Source organism: Emys orbicularis, chromosome 2 (assembly GCF_028017835.1).
Source record: "Emys orbicularis isolate rEmyOrb1 chromosome 2, rEmyOrb1.hap1, whole genome shotgun sequence".
NCBI classification, from domain to species: Eukaryota; Metazoa; Chordata; order Testudines; family Emydidae; genus Emys; species Emys orbicularis.
In genome coordinates, this window is record NC_088684.1 from 119496236 (window position 1) to 119521880 (window position 25645).

The 25645-nt window shown below is 40.7% G+C and overlaps 1 protein-coding gene across 4 annotated transcripts in view; it reads left to right on the forward strand.

Annotated features, from left to right (window-relative positions):
* LYRM4 (LYR motif containing 4) overlaps window positions 1–25645 on the forward strand; it is a 163482-nt gene that overhangs the window by 25924 nt on the left and 111913 nt on the right. The window contains exons 1-3 of one of the 4 annotated variants that reach the window (XM_065399135.1): window positions 15573–15630; window positions 16256–16340; window positions 17954–18106. The exons of the other annotated variants lie outside the window; for them this stretch is intronic. Coding sequence (XP_065255207.1) covers window positions 18021–18106 — 86 coding nt within the window. The 5' untranslated portion in view covers window positions 15573–15630; window positions 16256–16340; window positions 17954–18020. Of the gene's footprint in view, window positions 1–15572; window positions 15631–16255; window positions 16341–17953; window positions 18107–25645 lie in introns of those variants that run through there. 4 annotated transcript variants of the gene reach the window in all.

The following is a 25645-nucleotide window of genomic DNA, read 5'->3' on the forward strand; positions in this document are numbered from 1 at the left end:
TTATTGCGTTCTCCATGGTAGGAAACTTTTCCGCGCCAGGCTAGCAGCAAGTACTCCGGGATCAGTGCCTCGCACAGCATGGCCACATACGGCCCTGGTTTTTGCTGGCATTCACGCAGCATGCGGTCTTTCTCAGTGTCCGAAATCCTCATCAGAGTGATAGCACTCATGGTGACCTGCTTTAAATTAGGACTGTATTGGGACTGATTGCCTGTTCCTTTACATAACTGTAACCGGCGGTTTACAGCCACGCGGTGGAGGCGGGAGAGGGGCAGCATACAGGTATCTTTTTCGGGAACAGCCGCGAGGGGAGTGGGACAGGGGCAGAGTTCATGCTGGCCGGATTGCCGGCAGCAGGAACTGGCCAACGCTAGGGGCATTGCTTTGAACGTGAAAGGAGGGCACTGCTATAAATTAAGCTTTCAGCAGCCAAAAGTCTACGGCTTACCATGTCCGCCTGCTACCTGAATTCCGCTGTCCTGCCCCGCTTGTGTGATCTGTACTCCAAGACCCCAGGCACTGAATGGGAAGGCCGAAAATTCGACCTTGTCCTGAGTGCGCATGTGATAGGTGCTGTGCATGGTCTTGTTCACAGAGAGAGACTATGTTTATTGTTCACAAAAATGTATCTTTGTGAGGAATTCACTCCCTTTTTCCCATCCCACAGCTGCGAGTGTCTCCCGACCTACCCCGGCATCCCCCTCCCAGAGGCTGGCGCAGATTAGGCGCCGAAAGAGAAGGACACGGGACGAGATGTTCTCCGAACTTATGGGCTGCTCCCGAGCCGAAGCGGCCCAGCAGACCCAGTGGAGGGAGAACATGTCGCAATACCAGCGATCACACAGTGAACGGGAGGACAGGTGGTGGCAGGAAGACCAGCAGGCGACTCAAACGCTGCTTGGACTAATGAGGGAGCAAACAGACACGCTCCGGCGCCTTGTAGATGTTCTGCAGGACAGGAGGCAGGAGGACAGAGCCCCGCTGCAGTCTATCTCTAACCGCCCTCCCCCGCCACAAAGTCCCATCCCCCCCTCACCCAAAGTCCCAAAAAGGAGAGGCGGCAGGGGCCGTGAAAACAGTCACTCCACCCCTGCAGACTGCTCAAGTACCAGACGGCTCTCATTCCCAAAGTTTTGATAAGTCCTTTCCTTCACTCCAAAAGCACCTCACCCAAGCCCCCGTCCCAGTGTCAACCCCGAACTGTGTAGTTGTTAATAAAAAATACGTTTCTGTTAATTACTGTTTCCGTCAGGTTCTTTTAGAGGAGAGTGTGTTTGAAGGGGGGAAAGGGGGTTGGTAATTGGAGAGGACAGTCACCTTTACCAGGGTACAGACACGGGGGCAGGTTCAGCAGCAGGTCACACACACATTACAGTCACTAGGCACCCTGGTCAGTCTGGGAGGTGGTTTTCATGTTCTGTGTGTGGGGGCTATGTGAGTTGGTGGCGGGGGAGGGCGGTTACAGATCTTATGCAGCGGTCCTTAGCCTGGATGACAGAGCCACGCAGCAGGGGATCTGTAACCGTCCTCCCCCACCACAAAGTCACATAGCCCCCACACACAGAGTCCCGAAAAGGAGGGGTGGCAGGCTCCGTTGAAACAACCAGTCCACCACTGCGGACCGCTCTAGGAGCAGGAGCCTGTCATTCCTCGAGTTTAGAAGCGTCCTTTCCATCACTACACACGCTCCCCACCACAGTCTGCGTCCCAGTTTCAACCCTTTACCACGAAACCCTTAATAAAGAAAACAGTGTTAATGAACAAAGTTCCATTTATTTTATTTTTAAAGGTGTGTTGGAAGGGGGGCAACGGGGTGAAGGGGGTATGTAACTGTAGAGGATAGTCAACATTAACTGGGTAAAGAAACGGGGGCAGGTTCAGCTTCTCTTTAAACAAACTTAATAGTCACAGGTTACCCTGCTCACTGTGGAACCTAGCTTTCAAAGCCTCCCGGATGTACAGCGCGTCCCGCTGGGCTCTTCTAATCGCCCGGCTGTCTGGCTGGGCGTAATCAGCAGCCAGGCGATGTGCCTCAACCTCCCACCCCGCCATAAACGTCTCCCCCTTGCTCTCACAGAGATTGTGGAGCACACAGCAAGCTGCAATAACAATGGGGATATTGGTTTCGCTGAGATCAGAGCGAGTCAGTAAGCTTCTCCATCTCCCCTTGAGACGTCCAAAAGCACACTCCACCACCATTCTGCACTTGCTCAGCCGGTAGTTGAAGAGTTCTTTTTCATTGTCCAGGGCGCCTGTATAGGGCTTCATGATCCAGGGCATTAGCGGGTAGGCTGGGTCCCCGAGGATCACTATAGGCATCTCCACATCCCCAAGAGTTATTTTGTGGTCCGGGAAGTAAATACCTTCCTGTAGCCGTCTAAACAGACCAGAGTTCCTGAAAACACGAGCGTCATGAACCTTGCCCGGCCATCCGACGTTGATGTTGGTAAAACGTCCCCTATGGTCCACCAGTGCTTGCAGCACCATTGAAAGGTAGCCCTTTCTGTTAATGTACTGGCTGGCCTGGTGCGCCGGTCCCAGGATAGGGATGTGAGTTCCATCTATAGCCCCACCGCAGTTTGGGAATCCCATCGCGGCGAAGCCATCTATGATGACCTGCACGTTTCCCAGGGTCACTACCTTTGAGAGCAGTAGCTCAACGATTGCGTTGGCTACTTGCATCACAGCAACCCCCACGGTAGATTTGCCCACGCCAAAGTGGTTTGTGACTGACCGGTAGCTGTCTGGCGTTGCAAGCTTCCAGAGGGCTATGGCCACTCACTTCTGGACAGTCAGGGCTGCTCGCATCCGGGTGTCCTTGCGCTTCAGGGCAGGGGACAGCAACTCACAAAGTTCCAGGAAAGTTCCCTTACGCATGCGAAAGTTTCGCAGCCACTGTGATTCATCCCAGACCTGCAGCACTATGCGGTCCCACCAGTCCGTGCTTGTTTCCCGGGCCCAGAATCGCCGTTCCACAGCATCAACATGACCCATTGCCACCATGATATCCATGGCACGGGGTCCCGCGCTTTGCGAGAGGTCTGTGCCACTCTCAGACTTAATGTCCTCACCGCACTGCCGTAGCCTCCTCGCCCGATTTCTCAGCATCTGCCTCTGAAAAAGGTGGATGATAAGGTGCAAGGTGTTGACAACGGCCATAACTGCAGCGATGGTCGCAGCGGACTCCATGCTCGCAGTGCTGTGGCGTCCGCGCTGTCACTCACCAGAAAAGTGCGCGAACTGATTGCCCGCCGGCGCTTTCAGGGAGGGAGGGCGGGAGTGACGGTTGAATGACGACAGTTACCCAAAACCACCCTCGACACTTTTTTTTCCCCAGCAGGCATTGGGGGCTCGACCCAGAATTCCACTGGGCAGCGGGGACTGCGGGAACTGTGGGATAGCTGCCCACAGTGCACCGCTTCCAATGTCGACGCTTGCCCCGTTAGTGTGGACTCACAAAGTCGAATTACTGTTCTTAGTGTGGATACACACGTTTGACTTTGTAATATCGGTTCCACTAATTCGATTTAAGTAAAATCGAACTACTCTCGTAGTGTAGACATACCCTGAGTTAAGGAAGCTAGAAAGTGGGGAGTTGTCAATTCTGCTCCCACAGCATTATTTTGACTTATCCACCCCAGAAATCTAGCTGTACCATGACAATGAAATATTGTGATTTGATACTTTTCCTGTTGTTTGAACAATTTGCAGTGCAATAAAGATAGGTAATCAGATGAGGGATGTGTGGTATTTTTTGTTTGTTTTTCTTTAGTTTCCTTCTCTACATATATTGTTGCCTCTTTCCAAGCAGTGGTAGATTTTGGGGCCCTCCAGGTCCTATTCCCGTTTGGCACAGAAATCATTGATGCAAACCTAGGTTTTTCTTAGTGTAATTTGTTTAGTTACAAAATGTTCATGGCATATTTCCTTGAACAGAGGTGATAACAAATTTCGCAGTCATTGCCCTTATACAGAAACCTTACATAAGGCCCTACATGTTCTGTGTTGCTTTTCCTCCTCCAGCCCCTATGCTTTTCCAACAGAAAATGGTTCCATCAATCTGTTCTATTCAGGACCCATTTCCTTGGACTTCAAGGCATCATTGAATGTCATTCTAATACCTTTATCCTTTCCTTGTAAAATTAAATATGTTTCTTTTTAAAAACCAAATGAAAACACATTCACACTTCTGCTTTGGCAAGTTTACAGAATTTCACTGGGACAGAGAGGAACCTAAAATATTTATGGTAGTAATTTGGAAAAACAAAATGGGATCCAAACTTTTGAAAAATAGAAATGGTTAGCTATAATTTGAAAACAATGAAGTGGGTTTTTCTCTGGGGACTGATAATTGACTTTGTTATTTTAATAAGGCTCCCAAATCAAGGAAATCTGATATGTTTGTAATCTGAAACACTATTTACCTTCTTTACATAGCACAGTCGAACATTTTTTTTAATGTAAAATTTAATTACAGGTAGAGTTTGAGAACTAATGAGGGTAATAGAAAATCACTGCTTTTGGCACAGATTTGTGTAAATAGCGATATCTGTATAATTTCTAGTAGATGAGAAGTACTTTGTAATGTAGTGATAGCTCTGCAACATTGAAAGATCAACTTCACTCCCCTTCCTCACCCTGCATTCTTCTGTGGTATGTGGTTAGTTTTCATTTTCTCACTTTCAGATCCTGAAGCTCCCCTTCTATATTCTGCTGCACTCAGAAAAATGATTGAACTGATTTACTTATTAAGCAGTGGGTATAACCTGATTCCAGGGATCTTCCTTAGATGATGAGACAGCTCATAATTCTCTGAAGAAGAAAAAGATTCGTCTATGGAGTCCAACCTGCTCAGTTAGCATGTTTAGATCCGTTAGAAAAGCAGGCCAACAGTAACTTGTGCCAGCATGCAAGATGGCAGAGTGCACCAGGATTGGCCAACTGTGGTCCTTTGCTCATTGGTTAGATCCAATCCTGTCCCTTTGAACTCTGGCTACAAGAGAAGTACAACTCTGGTTAGTTGTCTCCACCAATAGGAGCTGAGATGAGAAAAATGGAATTTATTTTCTTGGTGTTCTTATGGGTATGTGAATATTTGCGCCGCCACTGATTTGGCTTGCACACAGGATGCCAGCCACACTTTCTGCATTCTGTTTCAGGTCCCATGATCTTCCCCACTCCCCGCCGCCCCAGCCTCAACTGAGGGGAAGGATGCTTTCTTGAGCCATTATATGAAGTTTAAGGGTATTTCACCCACTCCCCTTAATATCAAAGCTCCTTGACAAGATCAGAATGAGGAAGCCACAAATCATTCTGAAGGTTCCCTTCTGGCTGAAGTATCCCCAGTTTTTGGATCTATGGAAACTTGGCTTTTTTTCTACTCTTATTTTTTCCCCACTATATTTTATTGCTTTCCCCCCACCCTTTTAAAAAGCTTTTATTAATTACTTTCTCAGAGCACAGTTTAGTGTTTAATATGATATAATGAAGGGATTGTATATACACCTACTTTCTGAAAACTGGTTGTCTGCAATGAAAAAAACCTTAAAATAAACCTTAAGGAAACTTTAGATGGGTCCCGTGCAATGAATTGGCTGTGTCCCAGGGTTGGCTGGCATACATGGGCTAAGAATATATTCGTTATTGAAGGAAAGTCAGATAATGCTTGTTACGAAGTGGTATGCAAGGCTGTTTCCTTTATCACGGTGGGGTTTTTTTGTATCTTTCTTTTGATAACTGGCAACGGATAACATAGTGTTGTAGTCTACTAACTGAGAAGAGCCCAAATACAAAATAAAGTAGAATTTAAGTGCATGTGTAAAAAATACAGTATCTAGAGGTCAAGGAATTTTCTTCTGACCTTTCCAAATTATTGTTCTATGAAAACTGCTGGTTAAATAGGTGGACAAATCAGTGTGGAAGATGGGATGCATCACAGCTTTGTTAGTATGACTTCTTGTGAATTAGTGTCTGTTGAGTTACACTGACTTTGTGTCTTGAACTTAATGGAAAGATGATCTGGTTGATCTGTTTTTGTTTTTAGTTGACAGAAATTCAGAGTGGTTGTTTCCATGCACAGTGAAATGGCATTGAAATAATATAATGTTGTAAATATTATATAGAGATAAGCCTGAGCTTCAAAATCTCTATGCGGACATATGCATCCGAAGAAGTGGGTTGTAGCCCACGAAAGCTTATGCTCTAATAAATTTGTTAGTCTCTAAGGTGCCACAAGTACTCCTGTTATTTTTATGTGGACATTGAGCACCCGAAAGTTTGAATATATTCAGATTATGTGCTTTGATTGAATCCATTACAAAAATATGAATCATTTGCAAAATTCTGATCCTGATGTGGGTTTGGATTCTGAGTCCACCCACCCAGTTTTGGGGCTTTTCAGACCCATGATTTTGGTTCAGGCCCATTTCTAATTTATTAGCTCATACAGATGCATATCATCATCATTCCACAGCTGTTAAGATCATAGGTAGAGTATATGCTTTCTTAATAAGTATGTACAGTCCAGAAGTACAGTATTCACTCGGTTAAGAATTTATATAGATATAATTTTTCTGCCACATTTCAACTAATTTTATGTAGGCATCACTATATAAATCTGTGTCTTATTTTTAAAAGTGGTTTTTTTTTGTTTTTTTTTTGTTTTTTTTTTTTCATTTTAGTTTTGGGTTCATTGTTTATCTGCAAAAGACCTATGGCAGCAATATATGGAGAGGATGCTGTATATTCTTTGTTGCTTTTGTCTTTGATATCTGTAAAATAATGCTTGTACTCCTTCAGGGCTAACAAGTTCCTAAAGTTTTGATGTTAACTTTTTAAAAATTTATTTTAGGGGATATCTTCAATAATCAGGCCGGCTCCAGGCACCAGCCCACCAAGCTTGTGCTTGGGGCGGCACCTGGAGGGGGGCGGCGCAGCGCTCCGGCTCCGGCCGCCGGGGAGAGCGGAGCCCCAAGCGTCGGGGCTCGCCGCCCTCCCCCCGGCGCTCTGGCCGCCGGGGAGAGCGGAGCCCTGAGCGCCGGGCACTCCGCCCTCCTCCCAGGGCTCCGGCCGCCCTCCCCCCGGCGCCCTCCCCCCGGTCGCCGGGGAGAGCGGAGCTCCGGCCGGGGCTCACCGCCCCCCCCCCCCCCCGGGCTCCGGCCGCCCTCCCCTCCCCCCCGCGCTGGGAGGGTGGGGGGGGGAGGGCGGCCGGAGGCTTTTTTGCCTGGGGTGGCAAAAAAGCCAGAGCCGGCCCTGTCAATAATGTAACAGAAAGCAGAAGTGTCCCTCCCCCACCCTCATACACTGAAAGTTAATTTGTTTTCTGTCTGACCCAGACAATGGGTTTTTAATTATTATTTTCAGGTCTTCATTGCTTTAGAAAACCTCACGGTCCTCCCTGCAGCTGTTCTGTCTATAGTAGTATCCATAACTAAATTACTTGACGTGACTGCTAACTTAATATTGTTGAAGTTCATACAATCTCATTTATTTTTGAGACTTCATTTAGTTTGAATTACCTGCGAAAGTAACATGTTATGTCCCTCTAAGGTTGAGCTCATCAGAGATGCCTTCTTCTCTGTTTCAGGCATCCTTTTGCTCATAGATTCACTCGAGAGGTCATCAAGTCCAGTCCCCTGCCCTCATGGCAGGACCAAATACTGTCTAGACCATCCCTGATAGACATTTATCTAACCTACTCTTAAATATCTCCAGCGATGGAGATTCTACAACCTCCCTACGCAATTTATTCCAGTGTTTAACCACCCTGACAGTTAGGAACTTTTTCCTAATGTCCAACCTAAACCTCCCTTGCTGCAGTTTAAGCCCATTGCTTCTTGTTCTATCCTTAGAAACTAAGGTGAGCAAGTTTTCTCCCTCCTCCCTATGACACCCTTTTAGATACCTGAAAACTGCTATCATGTCCCCTCTCAGTCTTCTCTTTTTCCAAACTAAACAAACCCAATTCTTTCAGCCTTCCTTCATAGGTCATGTTCTCAAGACCTTTAATCATTCTTGTTGCTCTTCTCTGGACCCTCTCCAATTTCTCCACACCTTTCTTGAAATGCGGTGCCCAGAACTGGACACAATACTCCAGTTGAGACCTAACAGTGCAGAGTAGAGTGGGCTTAAGTGCTGTGCTGAATTTGGCCCTAGGTTGAGAGGAAGGTGCAAATATCTGTAGATGCTCTCTTTAGTTTATTAAAGTTTAAATTCCAAAATTTTGCTGCTGTCTCTTGTAACCATGAATCATTGAGGGTGATCGTTGCTTATCAACACATAGTGTGATGCACTTTCAATCTGTATTTTACTACTAAGCTATTAGTTCCTTCAGAATACTGCCCCAAGCTTTGTTCGATTATAAAGGCTTTTAAACTTGATCATGCTGGGGGGCAAGTATAGTAGTTAACAATACTAAACTAACAGATGTTCAGAAATGGGAAAAAATTTTCCAAAGCATTCTCCCTACATGACACTTGTATTATTCTAACATCTCTTCTGAGCTTTCTAGCTGAGACTCAGTTTTCATTTTGGGTAGCATGTTTTGGACAGCTGTGTCTTCCAAGAGCATGTCCATTTCACCTTTTAATTTAAACTCATTTTGCCTATCTATAAAAACAGCAGCCTTCATTTCTTTTCAAAAAATCTTTCTTGATCTCTTCTCCAATATTGGGCTGCTCAATGTACATCTGGTAACATGAATTTTCTTCCTCTTTTCGAGACTGTCTAGTTGTTTGACTTGCTCTCAGTAATTGGTTTCTCTCAACCACATCTGCCATTATGAGTTTGAAGGTACTACCACACATACTTATCCCCTATATTTTTGTGCATTGGTATCTGGTAGCACCTGTACAGTAGAATTGTCAAATTGTCTTCTGCCAGGACCATTTGCTGGTATAACTACACTGGCAAAACCTTTTTAGTGTAGACAAGGCCTTAGTATACCCAGTGATTTTTACATGTTCTCTATCTGTTGCATTAAAATGCTTTTCTGTAGACAGTGTTTGAAGAGCAATGCAAGAGTAGCAGAAGGTTCGGAAGCTGTCATTTATTGGCATTGATTAATCACTTTTGAGAGCAGCCGATCCAAGTTTTTTTTTTTTTCTTTTCCTACTAGGAGACTGTCATATTAATTGATATAGTTTTGATCTGAATCCCCACCTAGATTTTTTGGAAGAATCCTTTCATAAATCAGCATGTGTCTTCTCGTGTAACACTGGTCTATAATTTTTGAAAAGTCGTCTGCTTCAGAGATAAAATGTGCTATTTATTATGTATTTTGATATGCTGAATTCAAATATGACAATTAAAACAACTGATTGGCTACTGTTTCTAAGATATTTAAGTTTTTACATTTTATGTCTATGTATATTGTGTAGATAGTAGAGTTTTAATCATAAATTGTAAACCTAGGTCTTTTCATATGGTTATGGTTGCTTTACATGATAATATTTCACCTGTCCTGTTTATGTAACACTTTAAAAATCAGCAAAAGGGTTATATAAATAAAATGTATTATGAAACATAAGGCAAAAAACTATTATGCACATAGTTTAGTCCTATTCAGTGTCTACTCGGCGCTTCTTGGCTTGTCTCTTGTATTCATTAAATGGAGCATCTCTTGTCACTGTCCAGCAATAGTCTGCAAGCATTGATGGGCTCCATTTGCCCTGATAGCGTTTCTCCATTGTTGCAATGTCCTGGTGAAATCGCTCGCCGTGCTCGTCGCTCACTGCTCCGCAGTTCGGTGGAAAAAAATCTAGATGAGAGTGCAAAAAATGTATCTTTAGTGACATGTTGCAACCAAGGCTTTTGTATGCCTTGAGGAGGTTTTCCACCAACAACCTGTAGTTGTCTGCCTTGTTGTTTCCGAGAAAATTTATTGCCACTAACTGGAAGGCTTTCCATGCCGTCTTTTCCTTGCCACGCAGTGCATGGTCAAATGCATCATCTCGAGGAAGTTCACGAATCTGAGGACCAACAAAGACACCTTCCTTTATCTTCGCTTCACTTAACCTTGGAAATTTTCCACGGAGGTACTTGAAAGCTGCTTGTGTTTTGTCAATGGCCTTGACAAAGTTCTTCATCAGACCCAGCTTGATGTGTAAGGGTGGTAACAAAATCTTCCTTGATTCAACAAGTGGTGGATGCTGAACACTTTTCCTCCCAGGCTCCAATGACTGTCGGAGTGGCCAATCTTTCTTGATGTAGTGGGAATCTCTTGCACGACTATCCCATTCGCAGAGAAAACAGCAGTACTTTGTGTATCCAGTCTGCAGACCAAGCAAGAGAGCAACAACCTTCAAATCGCCACAAAGCTGCCACTGATGTTGGTCATAGTTTATGCACCTCAAAAGTTGTTTCATGTTGTCATAGGTTTCCTTCATATGGACTGCATGACCAACTGGAATTGATGGCAAAACATTGCCATTATGCAGTAAAACAGCTTTAAGACTCGTCTTCGATGAATCAATGAACAGTCTCCACTCATCTGGATCGTGAACGATGTTGAGGGTTGCCATCACACCATCGATGTTGTTGCAGGCTACAAGATCACCTTCCATGAAGAAGAATGGGACAAGATCCTTTTGACGGTCACGGAACATGGAAACCCTAACATCACCTGCCAGGAGATTCCACTGTTGTAGTCTGGAGCCCAACAGCTCTGCCTTATTCTTGGATAGTTCCAAATCCCTGACAAGGTCATTCAGTTCACCTTGTGTTATGAGGTGTGGTTCAGAGGAGGAGGAGGATGGGAGAAAATGTGGGTCCTGTGACATTGATGGTTCAGGACCAGAAGTTTCATCCTCTTCCTCTTCCTCGTCTGACTCGAGTGAGAATGATTCTGGTGCATCAGGAACCGGCAGTCCTTCTCCGTGGGGTACTGGGCGTATAGCTGATGGAATGTTTGGATAATGCACAGTCCACTTTTTCTTCTTTGACACACCTTTCCCAACTGGAGGCACCATGCAGAAGTAACAATTGCTGGTATGATCTGTTGGCTCTCTCCAAATCATTGGCACTGCAAAAGGCATAGATTTCCTTTTCCTGTTCAATCACTGGCGAAGATTTGTTGCACAAGTGTTGCAGCATATGTGTGGGGCCCACCTCTTGTCCTGATCTCCAATTTTGCAGCCAAAATAAAGGTGATAGGCTTTCTTAACCATAGTGGTTATACTGCGCTTTTGTGATGCAAAAGTCACTTCACCACAAACATAGCAGAAGTTATCTGCACTGTTCACACAAGTACGAGGCATCTCTACTCACTTTGGCTAAACAGAAATGTGTCCCTTTGCAAAATCAAACACTGACAAATAAAAGAGCACGACACTGTATGATTTCTAGAGCTGATATAGGGCAATTTGTTCAGCAGAGTGATGTAAGCTTCGTTATGATTGCATCATCCATGACTTCTAGGAATAACATGATGCAATTCATATCATGTATGATGCAATACCAGCTTCAGATTGCATCATTCATTGTTTTGCCTAAAAAGCAAGTACTGTCCAAACCCAGTCATAGATTTATTCATAGATCCAGTCAAAGATGTATTTTAGTCATTTCTGGTTTAAATTGACATCCCTTCCCTTTATAACTCACTTATCCTCCGCCATTCCCAAGTCAAGGGTCGTATATACTGACCCAATAGCATATCTTGAAAACTAGAGCCAATCAACCATTTTAAGCATCATTTTCGTTCTCAGTGACCCAGAATTAGTAAAGTTTGACTACATTTATTTCAGAAGCATTTTGGCTGTAGAGCAGTGTAATCAATACAGTTCATTTATCTAAGCTATCTTGGATTGCTTCCTTTCCAGAAAACATTTTAGGTCAATAAAGCTCGGCTGAAGTGCTTAGGACATAGTACAAACCACAATACTTCCTAGTGCATTTCAGCTTGAATTATGTTCTGGATGTCAGCAGGAAGCATTCCGAATTGGTCTTGAAACTAATATCTGAAAGTGACAGTTTCAGGAAATATCTTGCAACTCACTGTCTTATCTAGAATATTGTAATACTTTTCTAAGCCAAGTAATGAGTAGTAATTTTATAATCATATAAAATACTTAGGTAAGGCTGTAAGAAAGTCATGACTTCTTGCTTCAAAAGATGTGACCACAGTTCGTTAAAGTTGTGGTTTTGGTGCAGGCAGTTCTAGTAACACTGACATATTTCATTTATTGAGTTGCTTTCAAAATGGATTCACAGTGTCTATTCAAGAACAAAAATAGAAAATACTAAAAAAAAAATGCCAATAGACTATCAGAGCATTTGTATAATTCAAAACAGCCCCTCCTTATCACAGTTTGGCAAGTAATCATTTGAAGTAAAACATTTTAGACACATTGCATTGCTTGTGAAGAAATGCAGCGAAATATAAGTGCATACATGCAAAATGGGAGTTTTTCAAAAAGTTCAGTCACAAAATTGAAGGTGAATGATGTTTCAACCGTGTGTGCCAGGTCAGAATACCTCTCACTCAAATTTGCCCCCCCTCCCCCATCCCTCTGAGGGGTGGCTGGGCCAAATTTGAGTGAGTGGCGTTTTGACCTGGCGCATGGCTTCAAAATGCCACTCAAATTTGCCACAACTATAAAAAGTTGCAGTGTGTGTTAAAAGTTGCGGTTCCACAACAAAATCATGGCCCATGATTTTCTTACAGCCATATATATATATATATATATATATGGCTGTAAGAAAATATATATAGTCTATAGTCTATATATATATAGTCTTGAAGGTGAAATGTTTAATGAGAAATTACAATTATTATTTATTCATAGTGTCCATATAAACTAGGTGCCTTGCAGAGATTATAGACATAATATATCTTACCTGCCCTAAACAACTTACAATGTGAAAATTTTCACTAATTATTAATTTACAACAAAGATTAACATTAAAAAATTAGCCAAGATTTTCAGTAATGGGTTCTGAAAAGCAAATTCCTAAATTCAGATTTAGGCATCTAAATAAGTGTCCCAACTTTCAAAAGTATTGACCATGCAACTCCCATTGAAATAGAGATTTTAAAAAAATCTTGGCCGTAATTCTTATTATTAATAATGTTGATAATATGTGGATACGAATTTGAATGGTTAACCCTTTTAGTCTAAATGGTTGCCTGTTTTCAATTTCAATAAAGAGAACACCAAATACCATCTGATCAATACTGCCCATTCTAGACCCTTTTAGTCTGGACGTGCGGGGCAAGGACCAGCAGTTAGAACATGGGATATAGTCACAAGTCAGGGTTCTGGTCCTAGCCCTGCCACTGATTCATTTGTGTGACCATGGACAAATACAGTAATTCCTCACTTAAAGTCGTCCTGGTTAACGTTTCGTTGTTACGTTGCTGATCAATTAGGGAACATGCTCGTTTAAAGTTGTGCAATGCTCCATTATAAAACGTTGTTTGGCAGCCGCCTGCTTTGTCCGCTGCTTGCAGGAAGAGCAGCCCATTGGAGCTAGCTGGTGGGGGCTTGGAACCAGGGTGGACCGGCAGCCCCCCATCAGCTCCCCGCTAGCCTAAGTTCCCTGTGCGGCAGCCGCCCAGCAGGCTATCAGTTGCCGGCAGTTCAGCTGTCCCTCCCCCCACTGCTATGTGCTGCTCCTGCCCTCTGCCTTGGAGCTGCTCCCGGGAGCCTCCTGCTTGCCTGGTGAAAAAAATTTCCCTGGAACCTAACCCCCTCATTTACATTAATTCTTGTGAAGAAATTGGATTAGTTTACATCGTTTCGCTTAAGTCGCATTTTTCAACGTTAAGCGAGGAATTACTGTAATGACCTTTTTGTGCTTCAGTTCTTCTGTCTGTAAAATACTTCCCTAACTTACATGGCTGGTGATAATTAGGGCTGTCAATTAATCGCAGTTAGCTCATACGATTAACTCAATAAATTAATTACAATTTTAATTGTACTGTTAAACAATAGACTACCAATTGAAATTTATCAAATATTTTTGGATGTTTTTCTACTTTTTCAAATATTGATTTAAATTACAGAATACAAAGTGTACAGTGCTCACTTCATATTATTTTTATTAAAAATATTTGCACTGTAAAACTGATAAACAAAAGAAATAGTATTTTTCAATTCACCTCATACAAGTACTGTAATACAATCTCTTTATCGTGAAAGTGCAACTTACAAATGTAGATTTATTTTTTGTTACATAACTGCATTCAAAAACAAAACAATGTAAAACTTAAGAGCCTACGAGTCCTACTTCTTGTTCAGCCAGTCGCTAAGGTAAGCAAGTTTGTTTACATTTACAGGAGATAATGCAGCCTGCTTCTTATTTACAGTGTCACTTGAAAGTGAGAACAGGCATTTGTATGGCACTTTTTTAGCCGGCATTGCAAGGTATTTACATGCCAGATATGCTAAATATTCGTATGCCCCTTCATGCTTTGGCCACCATTCCAGAGGACATGCTTCCATGCCGATGACGCTTGTTTAAAAAAAGTAATGCATTAATTAAATTTTTACTGAACTCCTTGGGGGAAGAATAGTATGTCTCCTTTTCTGTTTTACCTGCATTGTGCCATATATTTCATGTTCTAGCAATCTCGGATGATGACCCTGCACATGTTGTTCGTTTTAAGAACACTTTCACTGCAGATCTGACAAAACACAAAGAAATGTACCAATGTGAGATTTCTAAAGATAGCTACAGCATTCAACCCAAGGTTTAAGAATCCAACGTGCCTTCCAAAATCTGAGAGGGATGAGGTGTGGAGCATGCTTTCAGAAGTCTTAAAAAGCAACACTCTGATGCGGAAACTACAGAACCTGAACCACCAAAAAAGAAAATCAACCTTCTGCTGGTGGCATCTGACTCAGATGATGAAAGTGAACGTGCGTCGGTCTGCACTGCTTTGTATCATTATTGAGCAGAACCCGACATCAGCATGGACACATGTCCTCTGGAATGGGGGTTGAAGCATGAAGGGACATATGAATCTTTAGCGCATCTGGCACATAAATATCTTGCGATGCCGGCTACAACAGTACCATGAGAACGCCTGTTCTCACTTTCAGGTGACATTGTAAACAAGAAGCAGGCAGCATTATCTCCTGTAAATGTGAACAAACTTGTTTGAGTGAGTGACTGGCTGAACAAGAAGTAGGAGTGAATGGACTTGTAGGCTCTAAAGTTAAACATTTGTTTTATTTTTGAATGCAGGGGTTTTTTTGTACATAATTCTACATTTGTAAGTTCAACTTCCATGATAAAGAGATCGCACTACAGTACTTGTATTAAGTGAATTGAAAAATATTATTTCTTTTGTTTTTTACAGCACAAATATTTGTAATAAAAAATAAAGTGAGCACTGTACTCTGTGTTCTGTGTTATAATTGAAATCAATATATTTGAAAATGTAGAAAACATCCAAAAATATTTAAATGGTATTCTATTATTGTTTAACAGTGCGATTAATCGTGATTAATTTTTTTTTTTTATCGCTTGACAGCCTTAGTGATTATTACTTGTAAAAGACTTTGAGATCCTCAGAGGAAGCTTCTGTAACTGTGCAAAGTGTTGACCTCAGTGGGTGATTTGTCCTGAGCTAGGACAGATGAACCAAGCTCTATGAAGTGGGAGGTCATTCTGTATATCAAGAGAAAGGTAATCTGTCCTAGATTTGCAATTAAAATCATGTGTGACCATATTGCTATGATAAACTGGCCTATCTCAGTATATCTGCCCTTGCTAATAATTGGTACTATTGCATGTTTAGAGTTTTAAGCCAGAGGTTGAGCTCACACTCTAACTGTTGCTCAAGGGGAACACTTCACTACACTCATTTATGCCTGGGGGAAATTGGTGTACAGTTTCTTCATTCGCACATCAGAGGTCTAAAAGTGCTTCCATCATTTGTCACAGTGAAATATTTTTTTCCTGTGATTTTTAATTTGTTGCTAGCCTTTGAATTCTTTCTGTGTTCTTGTGTAGAAGATTACTGGATCAAAATACTAAAGCTGTCATGACTTTTAGATGCACCAGTCAATAACATTTTCAAGTCTGAAGGATGGTCTCTGATATTCTTTCCTCAGAGCTTGCCCGTGAAAGAAAATTTTGGATGATTTATCTTCAAATTTGGAAAACTCCAAAAATCACTCATTTTTCACTAAGCTGCCTCTTACATTTTTAACATCGGACCTAATTTTGTAGTCTGGATTTGATAATATAACAGTATTTTGTAATAATTTCTCCTCTTGGAAAAAATAATGAGTAATCTCTTCCTTTGCAGGACTTGGACCTCTCTGATCAACCTTTCTGCTGTCATAATAAAGATTAAACTGCTTCCAATGCACAGATGATCTGGCAGGAAATGTGTTAGTCGAATAATTTCTGCCCATTGTCTTGGCATGTCTAGATTTTTCATCTCTGCTCATTGTCTGATTTTTAAGATTTGCTCTCTGGTCTGATCAAGGTAGAGGATTGCATGCTGGGACCTGTGATGTCCAAGGGCAACACCATGGTATTAAAGATGAAGGCATCTGGAGGCTATATTTAGCTCATGGGAAACACTTTGATCACTATTGATGTAGCACATCAGTCTTGATGGACCTGGAGCCTCTTGCTATCTCAATTTTTAAACTATTTGTGACAAAAATAGTAAGAAACCATGTATAACTAGATTCTTTCTTTGTCTGGAATCCAGAGCATAGCAATCTTCATTTTATCTTCCTTTATTTATGACTGTCACTTTGACTTAGTAGCATGTGGCACTATGGGACCCAAATGAATAAGTAGAATTTATTTTCCTGGAGGTCCCATAGAGCATCCACTTGTATGGCCATTTTTCCTACCAGTCCAAGGATCAACAGTTAGAGGCATTTTGTTCTGTTACCAGCATGCAAAGCTGCTCTGCTTCCATTTGTGTCAATGATGCCTTTTAGAATGCAAGTGGTGGTGATTAGTCCTTTCAAAGAACAATGTAGTGTAGACACCCCTGGCAGTTAATTTTGGTATGGTGTGAGCAAGATGCTCTTAGGATGCTCAATAGTGTATGTTCTGGGTTTAGATCAGCGGTGCTCTTTTGAACCAAAATCTGCCTTTATGATATGATCTACATAAGAGGCAGTCAGAGAGCTTTAAAGAGCAAAGTATTTTTTCCATTAAAGTTTTGCTTTTGATGATGGGTTTGTTCAACAGTTCCTCCTCTTCTATCTTGTAAGGAGCTACATCTAAACTTTCACAGGGATGAAGTGATCTCTAGGATTTGTACCCATTTCATCCTTAAAACAGTGCTCTGTTTTTATCTGAATTTGGATTTTCAGCCTTCAGTTATGTTGGTTTAGGTATTATCCTGTTAGGGTGGTGGTTAAAATTTCCATAGCCCTTAAGTGCTTAAACGGAAGAAGCTGTAAAAAGAAAAATCTGGTACACTTGGCAATATGCTTTATGTAGCACTCAGAACACACAAAACAATCTTTTTGGGGGCAGACTCTGCCTGTGGCAAACTAATGGAGGCAGTCTGCATCCAAGCATCCTGAAACATTTCATATATTTTTCCAAAGGGATATATTTACAATCCCAAATGTCCAAAAATATTCTTTATTACTTTGTTGTAGTGTAGGACAGTGGTTTTAAGTTGTACACTCCAAATAGATTTAGACTTTAGATTTGAGTAAGATGCTTTGCATATAGTAGAATTTTCTGAACTGCTAAATATTACATTGTAATTTCAAATATCCATCATTGCTGTCCATATTGATGCTGCAAATTTGTTAGGCTAAACATGCTATGCTTTGCTCTAAGTGAGAGATGGGATGGATGACTCATCCATCGGGTGATAGGATGCCCTGGGTCGGGGATAGAGGGTAGGATGGGGGGGACAGGAGAAAGGAGTTTGAGGAGAAGTTCCCTTCCTCCAAATAAATTTTTGCATGGTGTCTGTGAGCAGACTATGAAATGTGTTATGTTATTATTTTATGTTACATAGTTCCTTTCATCCCAAAGTATCCCAAAGAGCTTTACCAGCTATATGATGTTTATAAATCACCGCTGAAATGGAGCCACCTCTAGGATGGAGAGTGGCAGCTGGCCAGCGCAGAGTATGCAACTGTGGAAGAGGAAAATTTTGTCTGACATCCGGGTAAAATTCTGTTCTTACAAAAAGCATAATGGAATTTTTAATGACAATTAAAAAATTGGACCTCTGTTTTCAAGGACTCATCAGAAAGATGAACATGCAAACTGAATGTTATTAATTCCTGTGCCTCAGAAGGATGAAGGGACAAATCAGTCTTACCAGGATTTGAACTTGTAGTTCCAGGACTCTAGATATTCCAAACCTGATAATTAGACCACTAAGCTATCCCATGCCCTGTCAGCATCTGTGCCAATGAAACCTTGTTTTGGAGCTATTTGTCATTTCAGGCCATAAGGACACTTTTCATCTGTGGCAAATTGTACTTCTAGCCCCTGCAGCAGTTCCCAGACTGGTGCCTCATTAACTGAATGACATGTTCACTTGGGTCCTGTGCTGGTAAAGCATTTTTCTTTTCCACCTTTACAATACAGAGTTACAGTAGCAACTCCAATTAAAATTAAAGGAGTCCTTCTATTCTGAAATTTTATTTCCTACTTTCTCGATTTAACTTTCTCAAAAGCACTCTCTTTGTGCTGAAACTTTTTATGCTTAGTCTTAGTTCAGTGATAATTTCATTCTTTAAAAATAATTAAGTATAGCAATCAACAATTTATGTTTTAGAAGTTGTTTAAGAGGATTGCCCAAATTGGAGCAGTCCAGGTATGAATAGAATGGGCAGTATTGATCAGATGGTATTTGGTGTTCTCTTTATTGAAATTGAAAACAGGCAACCATTTAGCCTAAAAAAATAGTCCTTCCCCTGGGTTCGACAGACACTGAACTTGTTCAAGTAGGAGGAGGAGTTTTCAGTTTTTTAGAAAAATAAAAGAAAATTCAGGGAAGCTGTTTCAGAGTTATGATGCTATAAAAATATAAGTGTTAGAAAAGTCTTCTCACTTTTCTTTTTTTGCTCTCTCAACTTGGACAGGATACTTTTAAAAGTTCAAACTTTTTAATTGATCTAATAAACCTGAGAAATAGAACATAATAAAGTAACAGGATTTGCTTTAGAAATCAGAAGGTTTTTAATTTTCAAATGGCTATTAGCCAGAATGGGTAGGGATGGTGTCCCTAGCCTCTGTTTGCCAGAAGCTGGGAATGGGCAACGGGGGATGGATCGCTTGATGATTACCTGTTCTGTTCATTCCTTCTGGGGCACCTGGCATTGGCCACTGTCAGAAGACAGGATACTAGGCTAGATGGACCTTTGGTCTGACCCAGTATGGCCATTCTTATGTTCTTATGTTCAAACTTGTTAGCATTTGCTACGTAAATTCGGTCATATTGATGCATATTATGATATATAGTGGGTCTCGATTTATGATGTAATGTGCATCAAATACATCTCTTAATATCCTATTGATCATCTAGTATTTGATACTAGCTTACCATTAGAAGGGGAGAGGGTTTTGTTTGTTTGTTTTTTTGACCAAGCATTCTTTCAAATTATGTTCTGTAGACAGATTTCACCACCAATCACCCCAAAGCAAGACATTTTAGGAGAGGTTTGGAGTTCTAAAACTACTGACCAGAATAGATTGAAAAGATGGAGGGAGGAAGATGCTGGGATGCCTACCAGGGTTTTGCCCCCCATGGGCCTGGCCTAGGGACTTTGTCTTTGATGTCTACCTCTGGCTGGTAGGTGTCTGAAAAACTAAATGCTTTGTTGCTCAAAGAATGAAGGCGCAAGTCTGTCACTTATCTCCCACTCCATCTCATGGCTGCTGTGAGGAATCAGGTATTCTCTGCTTTACCCCTTTCCCAGCCTGTTCTTCTATGAAATATTTGCAGTGCTTGTCTCTGCTGCTCCTCAGAACCTTCCCCAGCAGAAGCAGCAAAAAAAAAAAAAAAAAAGGTAAATTTCTTGGCAGTTTCACTGCTGCTCATAAGGTTCTGTATATTAGCAGTGAAACTGACCAGTGGCTTGTTAATTTAATTGCTTGGGAAACCTATAAGCAAAATAGGCACTGAAGGTGTCATCTCTTAGTAAATTCGGGAAGGCGCTCATGCATTGATTTACAGTCCACGTTTACAATCCACATATCTTCGCAATTACAAGGACTAGAAACTGATGCTGATTTTATTTTAGATGAAAGCCCCAAACTTGCCATATAAATTTATCCACGTACTGGTCAAAAGAGGATTTTTTCCCCAAGTCTTTGTTCAATGAGTAGACCTGGACTTTTATATTACAGCCAGATATCTTTACTGTATTGTAATTTGAGAGCCCCAGCACTGCTAGAAGTTTGTCTAGTGTGGAAGCTTTGTGAGCTGGAGCTCTGCTAATAATAAATAATAATAAAACAACATTACACCTACATCATTCTGTTCGCTCCTGGATTAAATTCCACAAGACACTACGCCATCCCAAACTGTGAAGTATGAATACTTGGGGAAAGCTAGATATGGTTACTGGCCTGACTAGGATTCTGTTTATATTAAGTTCTCAAATTTAACTTTACATTAAAATGTCTGCATAGGGTAACTGTTATATTTGTTTGTTAAAAGTTTCTGTTTGACCCTTGCTGGTGACTTCTAATGAGACTTTAAAGAATTATGAAATATAAAACATATTAAAAAGAGATATTCCTTTCCTTTGGAGTAATTTGTTATATTTCAAGTCTGCACTGATATCTGGCCAAGCAATAAAAGTTTCAGGTAACTTAAAATGAATCTTCAGCAGACTTTTTATCCCTGAGGCTTTCAGTTTTTGAACTAGATGTTGTTCTAGAATGTAAATATAGCTGAGCAAATTCCCTCCAGTTCATGTTTTGCCCATATGAACTGAGATCCTGGCAGCTAGTACTTTTAGTATATCAAGACCATAGGTGTCAATGAGGGGGAAGAAGAGAATCAAACTATAAATGGAAGAAGTTAACAGTAGTTTTTTTAGAAGGGAGACTTTTCTGAATTAGTAAATGTTTCATCCTCTCTCTACATCACACTGCGCCTCGTCTCCCTAAGTCAAAGCATGATAAAATTGGAAAACCTTTTTATTTTATAATTGTTCACCAGAGTGGATTTCCTATACGTGAGATACTACAGTACATAACTTATTATTCACCACAACTTTAGTTGATAGAGAAATGTAATTTTGTTCTCTCTCTTTTTTCTTATATTGATGAAGCCTTCAGTACTCTCTAACCTTCAGGCCTCTTCCCATGTGATCTGTCTCTTGTGTTTGTTTGGATTCTGTATCACAGTTTACTGCTTCTGCCCCAGTGTTTTGGATCATCCTAAATAACAATCTGTAATAGCTGTGCCATTATCTTTAGCAGTCTGTTGGCTTATAACTGTGATATGCTCCATTAAGACATTATTTTTGTTCACAATAATAGATATGGGGAAATGTCAGCACATTTATAAGGCCTCCTTTGGAAGATGACTTAAACCATTAGCATGTTTTGAGTATTGATAAATGCAAAACGTGGAGACTCTCTAACATTATTACTTGACCAGAATTATTTTGAAGGGAAAGTGCTGTGTAGTAAAAACAAGTGTGCCTATGCACAGTGTTTTCAACTCATTTTTTGCACTCCATTTTAACAAATAGTTCTTTTATCTTTTGTACCTAAGACTTAAAGAAAAACTGCAGTGATTTTATATATGTAAATTTGACCTTGCATAAGTATTTTCTAATAAGAATATCTGAATCCCAGAACCGCAATTATTTTCTGATCTATACCTGTTGCAATTTCAGTATTTCTATAGCAGGCAATGGTTCAGACTTCACTCCTTGGAAGCTGCTATTTTGAGAGGAATTGACACACAATAAAATTAGGGTTACCATATATAAACAATCAAAAAAGAGGACGGGAGGAGCCCCGCCCCCGTCCTGCCCTAGCCCTGCCCCTGCCCCTTCCACTTCCTGCCCCCCTCAGAACCCCCAACCCTCCCCCCCACTCCTTGTCCCCTGACTGCCCCCTCCTGGGACCCCTGCCCCTAACTGCCCCCCAGGACTCCACCCCCTATTTATGTACAGGCGTGACTACCTGCCCTTTCCTGGTTATTATACGCGGCCAGTCCGCATCCACATCCAGTAATTAAATAAACTAATAATTTAAATTGGAATTTCATCCATTAATAAGTATTTATTATATAATTAAAACCATTCTATTGAAGGACAGATATTAAATAACACTAATTAAATTAATGTTCAAAACAATATTAAAAATTTGAAAATTTAGAGCATGGAAACCAAAATAGCTAAAATTTAGTTTTGGCAAGATACACGGAATGGAAACTCCGGGATCTTTACCTGTCACTGAATATAGCCATCATACCAATAGTGGAATATAAAACAAGTCTACATATACTCTCCTTAAAATTTTTACTTCTGTCCATTCCCAATAATTGTAACAAATCATTATTACCTTCACTCCACTTGCCACGCGCCCCAAGCACAAAACCAAAGAAGTGAATATTTTTACCTCCCGTTAAGTTTTTAATTTCTTCCTCTAACTCAAGATAATAAGCCACCTTCTCACTGTGGGCTTGTTCCAAACTTCCGGCATTATCCTCCCATCGCACTGTAACATCAACCACCACTGCTGTATCTCCTTTTATAAATATAATATCTGGCTTTCTTAACTCACCCTTACTATTTCTCAAATGGGGCTCTATCATTGCCTTCCACCCTAATTTACCAACCTTATCTACAACTGCAGACACTACTCTATTATGCCTTTTTATCCTAGCATTCTTAGTCTTATAACCTTGTCCTGAGATATGGGGAACAGTCTCCCGCACTTTACCGCACCATCTACAAAGAGCATTCATACCTCCTCTTCCTCTTGCTAATGTCTCCCTAGTAGGATAAATATTTACCCTAAGCTGCAATGCTGAGATATACGCTGACGATTTAACTTTACTAGAGTTTCTAAAAATCGAATTACTAATTAAATCATTTTTAAAATATTTTATCCCTATTCCCTGACATCTCAGTTCCAACCATCTTAAAAATTCCTCTTCCCTCCATTTCTTGGGATGAGATGTTACTGCACTAAATGACAATATTTTATCCACAAGATTTTCTCCTGCATATAGATAAGATAGGTCCATCCAATCATCTCTCGAGACAATATGTCTCCTCCGTTTACGAATTAACATATTTGGGATTTGCACACTAAACTTAGTGAGAGCTAAACCACCATCCCTACCTCTAGAATAAAATATCCCATCTGTGGTACACTGAGGTAAATGTAAAATCTCTTTAACTATTTTTCTAACTAACACATCAAGATTGTCTAAAAGATTAAAAGGGGGTTCTATTAAAAGAAGATTATAAAATAGCTTCGGTAAAATATATGTCTGTAAAATTAATATTTTTGGGCCGGTTTTAATGGGGCCTTAATTAAATTCTCACTCCAATCTTTCAATTTTTCTTTAAGTACCGGTCCCCCTACACCTATCCAGGGATCTATTCTAGCTCCTAAATATTTTTCAAAATCCCCTGGTTGAACATATTCAATCTCCTCTGACCCTATCTGCCAATTATCCTTAGGATTAACTACATAGGTTTTATGTTTAGTTAAAATATGAAAGCCTTTCGTTTTCTTCACATTAACAGAGAGATTAGTATTTTTACAAAACTCCTCTAAGATACCCAAATTTTTAATCATTCCTTTATATGAGCTACTTAAAATTGCCACATCATCAGCAAAAGCCAATGACGTGACACCATTGCCCTTAACATAAAAACCACTTCCTTCTACTTCTAATCTAGTTAAAAGGGGATCCATAGCAATATTAAACAAAATTGGGGACAACGGGTCACCCTGCTTGTTCCCCCTCCTAATTAAAATAGACTCAGTAACTTCATCACCCACCCATACCCTAGTTGTGCAATTATCATAAAGATCCCTAATAATATCTATAAAATGTTCATCTATACCAAATCTTCTCAACCCGGCTATTATATGTCCGTGTCCCACAGAATCAAAAGCTTTAGCCAGATCTACGAACACTATTGCAATTTCATTCCCATTTCGTTTAGCCCCTTTAATCAAATTATCTAATATAGCAATATTTTCCTCACACCCAGGGGCGGATATAAACCCTTTTTGTCTACTACGTATCTTAACTGTTTCCACCAGTCTTTTTGCTAATATTTTGGTATAGATTCTAATCCAAACTGACCCAATTGTCAATGGTCTCCAAGATGTTAACTTCTTCATTTCCTCCTCATCTTGTGTCTTTGGTATTAAAATCGTTCTGTTTTTCTTAAATTCATCTGGTACCTGTCCATTTAGAAACCATATATTAAAAATTTTTTGTAAGTATTAAGGAGTCTAAATTAAAAATATCCCACAAATTGCTCACTTTTACTTTATCTGGGCCAGGAGCACTATCTTTTCTTATTTCTCTTAAAGCTATTCTAATCTCATCCACAGAGATCGGACTCATTAATATATCATTATCCGCATTCTCTGTGGATGATGGCCACCCTATCATATTACCATGTCCAATTGTTCCCAAAATATTCACATAGTATTCCTCAATTTCTTTCATAGGGATAGCACACTTAGCCTTATCTGGCTCTCCCATTATAATGCGAGTCAATCTTCTTCTAGCCTTATCAAATAATTGTTGATAGAATTTATACTTAGCTTTCTTTGTAGCATATCTCCTAATTGCATTAAATTGCTTCCTTCTCCCCTCCTTTCTCATCTTCCCTTTTCCTTTATTCCTCAACTCTATTTGACTTTCATTTCTAGGGTCCTTTCCCTCTACTAATGAATAACATAATTTTTCCAACATTGCCCATCCGAGAGCTTTTGTTAAATCCTCCTTTAATAATCCTTCAATTTCCCCTAAACTATTTATTATTTCTCTTCCCTCCCTACTTTGTTTTCCCCGTTTACATATTTTCTCCACTAAATCCACTTCTGGATGTCCTTTTAGTGGGAAAATCCTCTCTCTTGGGGGCGGAATTTCTAATATATTTACTCTAATGTCCTCTACCTCAGTCACTTCCTCCCTATCTCCTGTTACCACTAACTTCTTCTTTGCTAATTCTCGTCTTTTATCTGATATTTGTTTATTCGTTTTGGTCCTCATCTCGCTCTCAATACATTTATTTATATTCCTTTTCCCAATATATTTCCTTTCCAACTGTATAAGCTGCGCAACCTCATCTTTGGTCCATATACGAGATCTAGTCGATCCCTCTTTGATCTTACTTTTAGCAGCCATATCTTCTTTTCTTTGCTCATTCCTCACAGCAGGGTGTCTATGTCTACAGTGTTGGCTCAATCCAGATCTAGTATGAAAACCAAGCCCACAGACCGAGCACGTATGGCTCTTCATTGGGGTATCCTCCTTCTTGGGTATGCACTTGGGGTAGTGGCAAGCTATATTATGATATTGAGAAGATTTTCCACATTTACTACATACAACTCGTATGGCTTTACTTTTATGAACCACATTAATGTGTTTGGCCCATTTACCAAATGTTGGTAATATCTGGGGACATATTGGACAATTAAAACTATCAACGGGATACTCTAAATAAAAAAACCCATCCTTCCACGAACTACTTTC